The sequence below is a fragment of the Crocuta crocuta genome, unplaced genomic scaffold (assembly GCF_008692635.1).
Source record: "Crocuta crocuta isolate KB4526 unplaced genomic scaffold, BGI_CrCroc_1.0 scaffold601, whole genome shotgun sequence".
Classification (NCBI taxonomy): domain Eukaryota; kingdom Metazoa; phylum Chordata; class Mammalia; order Carnivora; family Hyaenidae; genus Crocuta; species Crocuta crocuta.
In genome coordinates, this window is record NW_027528227.1 from 21,060 (window position 1) to 29,041 (window position 7,982).

A 7,982-nucleotide genomic window follows, 5' to 3' on the forward strand; every position below is an offset into this window, starting at 1 on the left:
ATAGCTCACAGTTTCTCTTCCTGTATATACTAGTAAATATAAACATATATTCTTATCTTCCCCCTTTTAACACTGTACACATTGCTCTAAACCTTGCTTTTATTTTCTCATTCACAGCATATTTTGGAGATTTTTTTTGTATCAACAAAAGATTGCCTCCTCATTCTTTTTGACAGCGATAAGATATCCCATTGTATGGATATACCATAATTTACTTAACTAGTTCTCTATTGGTGGATAATTTGGTGGTTTTCACTCTTTTGCTATTACAACAATGTTGCAATGAACAATCTCATGCAGCTCATTTTACAAATACATCTATAGGAAGAATTCCCAAAAGTGTAATTACTGGGTCATAATGTATAAGCCTTTGCAATTTTCATAGATGCTGTCAAATTGCCCTCCAGAGCACTTGTTGTCCCTTTTCACTTCCACCCTCAGTGAGAGTGCGTATTTTTCCATGTCTTCCTCAATCAGCTGTATCATCTATTTTTTTTTTTTTGCCAATTTTCTGGATAAGAAAAAAAATGGTACCATGGCTAGCTTTAACTAGTCTCTTTCTTACTATAGCAAGTTTATTCATCTTTCACCTTTAAGAAACACTATATATTTCCTTTTCTCCTCAATGTAACACCTAGTTTATTTTCATCTCAATACTGGGAAACAAGTTAGTTTTTTGAATGGCCCACTTTGCAGATAAGGAAACTGAGGCCCAAATAGTTCACAGTAGTTGGTATCAGTGCCACTGCTGCCTCACCTTTAGAAAGGGAACTAACCCATTGGACCTTTGACACTGTTAAAAATAATTGTGCATAGACAGGACTATTCCAGAACCTCTGGCAGAGGGATTCCTTGCTTCTAAGCGTAGCTCACAGTTTCACTAGATGTTGGTAGGAACCCGTTTCCATAAATCCTTTCATTGAAGTGCGTACTGAAAGTCACATGCTCACCTAGAGGGCATTGGCAGGAGGTTGCTGAATGAAAGGAACTGCAGAGCAGAATCAGTTTCTCAAAAGAGAGGTAAGGCAGAGAAGGACAAATATCATATGTTTGCACGTATAGGAGGATTAGGAGGAACTTGACGGAGGAACAAGGGGGAGAAGAAGGACGGAAATGGTGGGGGAAAGGGAGAGAAGCAAACCATGAGAGACTTTTGAATGCTGACAAAAACTGAGGACTGATGGATGTGGGGGGAGGGGGGGATGGGCATGGAGGACACTTGTGGGGATGAGCACTGAGTGTTATGTGGAAACTAATTTGACAATAAACTATTAAAAAAAAAAAAAAAAAGAGAGGTAAGCCTGAGGCCAGACCATGAGTTGGGACTTGATCGTTATTTGGTAGAGGAGCAAGCACATAAAAAGATACAACATTTTAAAAAATTATTTTCTTCATATATTTTATGACCTGACCCCCATGTTTCATACCATACTAGTCACACCCTTATTTTTGAACTGCTTCCTCTAACATCTTGTTATCATTTTATATGGTCCCTATCATCTCTCTGACTTCATTTCTGCCACTCTCCCCCTCCCTCACTCCAGAACATTCATGCCTTTCTATTCACTGGTCTTCAAACACCCCAGACAGTCTCCCTTCTCTGGGTCCTAGCACTTACTCTTTCTTCTGCCACAGAAACTCTCTCCCCCCAATATCTGCATTGCTCACTTCTTCATTTCATTTAAGTCTCATTTCAAATGTCGCCTCCCTAGAGAAGCTGTCTCTGACCACCCTGTCTAAAACAATATCCCCTTCAGTCTCCATCCCCTTACCCTGACTTTTTTTTCTTCATATTGTGTTATTTTATTTATAAATTATTGCTTATTTATCTTTGAGAGAGAGAGTGTGTGTCTGGGAAGGGCAGAGAGAGAGGGAGACACACAATCTGAAGCAGGGTCCCGGCTGAACTGTCAGCACAGTTTGATGCCGGGCTCAAACTCATGGGAAATCATGACCTGAGTTGAAGTTAGACACTCAACCAACTGAGCCACCCAGGTGCCCCAATATTATTTTCTGTATTTCTTTGTTATGGTGTGTCTCCCACCAATAGAATATAAGTTCCACAAGAGCAGAGACTATTTCTATCTTGTCCACCACTGCACTCTCAGAACACAAGGACAATTACAGAGAATGCCCTCAATACATATTTGTTGAATGAATGAATGACTGTCTTAACTACCATTGTGTTAACATATTATCATTTGTAAAATAAATGTTGAAAAGGGTACTACTTTTGGATAATGTATTCAGGGAGAGCAACTACTTCTAAGCTATGCTACTGAATGGATATAGCAGATTTCCCTTATATCTGTGAGTCCTAGCAAGCCCTAAAATTTGGTACATGACTGGCTAGCTGGCTTAGGATCCCTTCGAGCTCTACTGGCCATCAAGTAGGAATTGCCTCATAGAGGAAGCCTGCTTCAGATTTTTTCCAGGCAAAACAGCCGTGAAATCTGTTCAAGTCAGCAGAATTCCTCCAGGCTCCCTTTCACCCAGGTTACAACAAATGGGATATCTTAACCCAATTCCCTCATGCCCCACACCATTCAGGAGTGAGACACATACCTTTTGCCCTTTGTATTTATTTTTGCTGGGGTAACCCTAGAAAGTCATAAGCTCAGAGACTTGGGGGCTCACAATTTGTCTACCATCTCCTTGGGGGCCATTGCTCACTGCCTGTCTCCCTGCCAGCAGGGTCTAAGACTCAGCACGAGCTAGTAGGCTTTAGCAATTTAGACTGCTATAACTCCACTTTTCTGTAGGGAACTTGAGAGTTAGGGATTAATATAAGTGTCTCTCTTATTCAGACAATTTCCCTATAGTCTTGTTTCCCCTGAAAATTGGTGGGATAACTTGGATTGCTCTGCCAGAGCCTTAAAGGAGTGATCAAAGCTCCCTGCTTCATCCCACGTTGATATGTTCTGTCATTAGCTCCTAGCTAAAAGACAGCCTTTCCTCCCCCTCTCTCCTTACCTGATACCTTCTCACTATGAGAACTGAGCTATCCCAAGCTGAGAGAGAACTAGTTGATATGCTGATCCTCCCCCTGGGCTCCCAACTCTCTCCTTCTTCAGATTCCCCACAGTGTTTTATTAATACTTAATTATGGCACCAATTTCCTTAATCTTTGTGTTTGAACATACTATTGTGTATGAGTCTGTTCCCCCAGCTTGAGGGCAGAGGCTATACCCCTAGCAGTATAGCACGATGATTGGCATGTAGTAGTTGCTCAACAAATGTTTGCCTGGCAACAGCTGGGCAGACATTAAATAAAAGCCCCTTTGGGTTGTGTTCCGAATTCCCCTCTGCTTCTCTGTCTCAGAGGACTGGGGCATGAGGAAAATCTGGGAGGCATTGGATATGTTTTTGGCCTTGCTTGTGGTAATTGTATCATCGGTGTTTACATATATCTAAACTCATAAAGTTGTACACATTACATATGAGCAGTTCTTTGTATATCAATTATACTTCAATAAAGCTGTTTTTAAAGTCTTTGCAAAATGTGATGTTAAATCATGTCTTGTTTCCATCTCAACGGCCCTTTTCTTTTTCCTCCTTTTTCTTTTTGTTGTGTGCATATATCAGGCCAATTAGTAGTATCTTCAGACTTCTGGAACCTTGATTGGTCATCAGCCTGTTCATGTCCCCTTCTCATCTTCATCAACTCCAAAAGTGGTGATCACCAAGGGATCGTCTTCCTCCGAAAATTCAAGCAGTACCTTAACCCGTCTCAAGTTTTTGACCTGTCAAAAGGTGGACCTGAAGCCGGGTAAGCATGGGGTAAGGGATATAGTTAGCTATATAGATGGGACTCTTCACTCTATACATTCTATACTAGGATAGGTTTCCTGAAATCTGTTCTAGTACCTGGGCAGGAAGGATATATTTTCTCAAGTCAGGACACAAACACATAACTTCAGAGAATTTCAGGTTGGGTAGTTGGAGAACTTTTAGCCCTCTCCCAGAAATCCCTTCAAGACCGTGTCCTGCTCTCAGATTTGTTCCACCTTTCCTGGTTGGAAGAAGTCTAACTATATCTCCTGACCTCAGAGGAGAAAACAAATGGATATTTGCTGCTCACATTTCCCGTCCCTCGTTCCTTCCTGAAGCCAAATAGATGTCTTTTTTACTATAGGCCTGTTTTATTTAGGGACCATCTGGCTACTCAGCTCTGGTTTCTGTGAGGCCACTGGCCACTGTGCAAGGTATTCTTCTTGGACTCAACAAGGAGTTTATCTATGTTACTAGTAGCTTCCAGAGTATGGTTAGGCATTAAAGGTGGTAGGCTGAAGCAAGGACTCATCTCCAGGATTGCCTACAGGAGCATTGCCTGTGATGTTAGGAATACACAGAGACAGGAGCTAAGTGAAAGAAGGCAGGTAGCCTATTAGCAGGATGCAGAAGCAGCAGTCTTTAGCTCTTGGTACAGTATAGAAAACAATTGTAAACCCTAACAGTTCATGAAATGATTCTTTTTCTCCATCTTTCTTTCAGGCTGTCCATGTTCAAGAATTTTGCTCGTTTCCGCATTGTGGTTTGTGGTGGAGATGGCAGTGTGAGCTGGGTCTTATCTCTGATTGATGCCTTTGGATTACATGAAAGGGTGAGTTCCTAGCTGACTCAGTTTAACCATTGCTAGAGAGATTGGGGGTATGGAGCTGCTCATCCCAAAAAGTCCCTGTTTTTCACTTTCCTTATGTATATAACACATTTTCTACTGGTTCCATAGCCAACCTGACTGGCAGATTCCCAATCTAAGCTTCCTCACCTAAACTATTTTCTGATTCTCTATCTGTTAGAAGAAGAAATGAGAGAGTTAGTAGAAAGAATGAGCAGTGCTTTATTACCCAGGCCCCAAAGTGAAGAATTGAAGGGGAGGAGAGGCAGCAAATAAGAAGTGGCTTCAGGCAGCATTCAGCCCCCAATTTCCTTCTCCTCCTGAGGCCACCGATTTTCTTACCAAGTCTCATGTGTAGCAGAAACTTTCCTCTAACTTTTCCTCTCTCCCTAGATAGCTCCCTGCTCTTCTGACTCTTGTAGCATTGTCACCCAGTGCACCTTATCTCCTTGGCCAACACTTGAAAGAAATTTATGGCTATATTTCTCTTTCATAAGCATGGCTGTAAATATCGGCATATTCCAGCAATGTTTACTTTCACTGAGTAGACTCTGTATTGCCAAGAGTGGGGCCCAACTCCTTAGGAAAAAGTTCACTCAGCATCAGACATCTTCCTATTACACTTCCTAAAGTCAGAAGTCTCTTATTGCCACTGGCTTTGAGACCTCTTCCCAAGGAGCACCATCCGGGTTTGTTTATGGGTGGATCTTGGTAGCATTGTTCGAAAATGGTGCCTGGTTTTGTTCTTGCAGTGTCAGTTGGCAGTCATCCCACTTGGAACCGGCAATGATCTGGCCCGTGTCCTAGGCTGGGGTGCATTCTGGAACAAAAACAAGTCGCCTGTCAACATCCTCAACAGAGTGGAGCAGGCTAGTGTGAGAATTCTAGACAGGTGAGTGGCTGAAAGATCAGGTCATTGTGCCTATTCCAGTCCCACATCAGCTACTGTGTTACATCATCTCAACCATGAATGTTGTAACCTCCCTCACAGCACCTCATTTCCTTTCTAGCTTCGATGCAGGGCAGTTTTTTTTCGGTGGGTGGAGGTGGCTGCACTTGTCTATTAGGAAGTCAGGGTCTACTATGTATCCTTTAGACATCACCAGGAGCGCTTGGGGGGCTCAGTTGGTTGAGAGTTCAACTTCGGCCTAGGTCATGATCTCACCATTCCTGAGTTCGAGCCCCATATCGGGCTCTGTGCTGACAGCTGAGAGCCCGGAGTCTGTTTTGGATTCTGTGTCTCCCTCTCTCTAGGCCCCTTCCCCACTCACACTCTGTCTGTGTCTCTCAAAAATAAACATTAAATAAATCAGACATCACTGAAGCCCCTCTTCAAACTTAAAAGATCCTAAATCAGGAGCCCCGTGGATAAATTTTAAGGGCTCTGTCAACTTCCTTCAAACAAGTGGCCTAGATTGTCTCTGCTCTAGAGAGGAACGAGTATTGCAATCCTAACTCCTGAAAAGAAACTTTCAATGTTGTGTCATAGTATTTGAGTTATGGCTGCCTATAAGGATATTCTGAGGAGCTTTTTCAAGATACTAAGCTAAGCCTACCACAAAGACTCTTATTCAGTAGGTCTTGGGTAGGGCCCTGGTAGGTGTATTTTACAAAAGCACCTGAGGTAATCTTGATAGTCACCTCTCTGGTTGAGAAGCACTGTTCTCTGGGAACCATATGATGGAATTCTTTCCATCACATTGGCCTCAAGAAGTCTTGAGACAGAGGCTCCACTTGTGGTATATCTTGAGATCAGGTGACCTGGGATAATGTGGGCATCCCTACAAGTCATCTTCCCCCACTACATAAACATTTTGACCTTTTTATTGATATGTGAAGCATTAATGCCAGCTTTTGATGAAACAGAACCTAAATATATGTCTTTCTTTGACCTTCATTTCAGATGGAGTGTATTGATCCGTGAGACTCCTAGACAAACCCCATTGCTAAGAGGACAGGTTGAAATGGATATACCCCGATTTGAGGTAACTACTGCCCAGCTATAATTCGGGCCAACACTTTTATTACACAGTGAAACAATAGGCAAAATCCAGAGAAAGCTTTTGAGAAGAGAAGTCCATTGTCCATGGGCTCAGTGTGGATGAGATCGTTGAGGATTGGAGACATATCAATTAGCAGCTTTTACTAAGAACTGTGTTAGGTACTAGGAATGTAATTCATTCAGCCATTTACTTATTCATTGACTCAAAATATCTGTGGGAAAAATTTTATGGATTACCTACTATGTGTGAGATACTGTTCTAGGAGCTGTTCTTATGTGCTAGTGGGTAAAAGAGAATGACACATTTCATGCTGTCATGGAGTTCAGAGCCCAGTTGAAGTGATAGAAGCAATACTTTTAATAAAGTAGTATGAGTGTTAGTATATAAGGAAGTAGAGAGGGGTGGGGACACCCAATAGCTGTACCAAAACCAGTCTGGGGGAAATCAAGGAAAGCTTCTCAGAAGTGACATTTCAGAAGAGATCAAAGGACCAGAGGAATTAACCAGGATACTAAGAAAGAGGTGACCTGTTTCAGAAAGATGGAATAGTGTATGTTTTTCCAACAGCAAGAGAGAGCATAGAATATTCACTGAATGGAATGTAATATTCACATACATTTATAATGGCTAAGGCACAGGGGTCGGGGAGGAGATATGCATGGAGAATGACTAAAGATGAGGCTAGAGAAGCAATCAAGGGCCAGGCCAGGAAGAACCTGCTAATCCATGGTACAAAGTTTGGGCTTTTATCTTAATGAGAATCATAAAAATGGGGTTTTTTTTCTTATTTTANTCAAAGGTCAAAATGCTGATTTCAATATAAATGACATTTTATTGTCCATCTACTATATGTATATTGCAGTACATATCATCAGGCATTAAAATTTGAGATATATAATGCCAATAAGTATACAGAATCCTAACATAGAAACTATCAAACCTTTGTGTGTGTGTATTATATATATATATGATATATGTGTGTGTGTGTGTGTGTATTTAAGTTAAAACATAAAAATAAAATAAATGGTAGAGTCTACCATTAACATTTCACTATACTTGCCTTATCACATATCTGTCCATATATCCATTCTGCTATCTGATAGAAGGGTTTTAAGCAGAAGAGTTCCATGGTATATGGAGAAACAATTGAAGGAATAAAGACTAAAGGCAAGGAGAAAAGATGGGAGATGCTGCAATTGTCTAGTCAAAAGATGATGGTGATATGGACTGGTAAAGTTATAACAGGGATAAGGAGAAATGAACATATTTAAGACATGGGAGCAAAATAAGTCAGGCAGAGAAGGACAGATACCATATGTATGTATGTACAGATACCACAGAGAAACTTGAATGCCGAGAAC

The 7,982-nt window shown here is 41.4% G+C and overlaps 1 protein-coding gene across 1 annotated transcript in view; it reads left to right on the forward strand.

Annotated features, from left to right (window-relative positions):
* The window catches only part of DGKK (diacylglycerol kinase kappa), a gene marked incomplete at its 5' end in the record, with an annotated part of 58,728 nt that overhangs the window by 4,158 nt on the left and 46,588 nt on the right, over positions 1-7,982 (forward strand). Inside the window, 4 exons of the mRNA XM_077753054.1 lie at positions 3,586-3,769; positions 4,495-4,603; positions 5,371-5,510; positions 6,522-6,603. Of these exons, the coding sequence (XP_077609180.1) occupies positions 3,586-3,769; positions 4,495-4,603; positions 5,371-5,510; positions 6,522-6,603 (515 nt within the window). The remainder of the gene's footprint in view (positions 1-3,585; positions 3,770-4,494; positions 4,604-5,370; positions 5,511-6,521; positions 6,604-7,982) is intronic.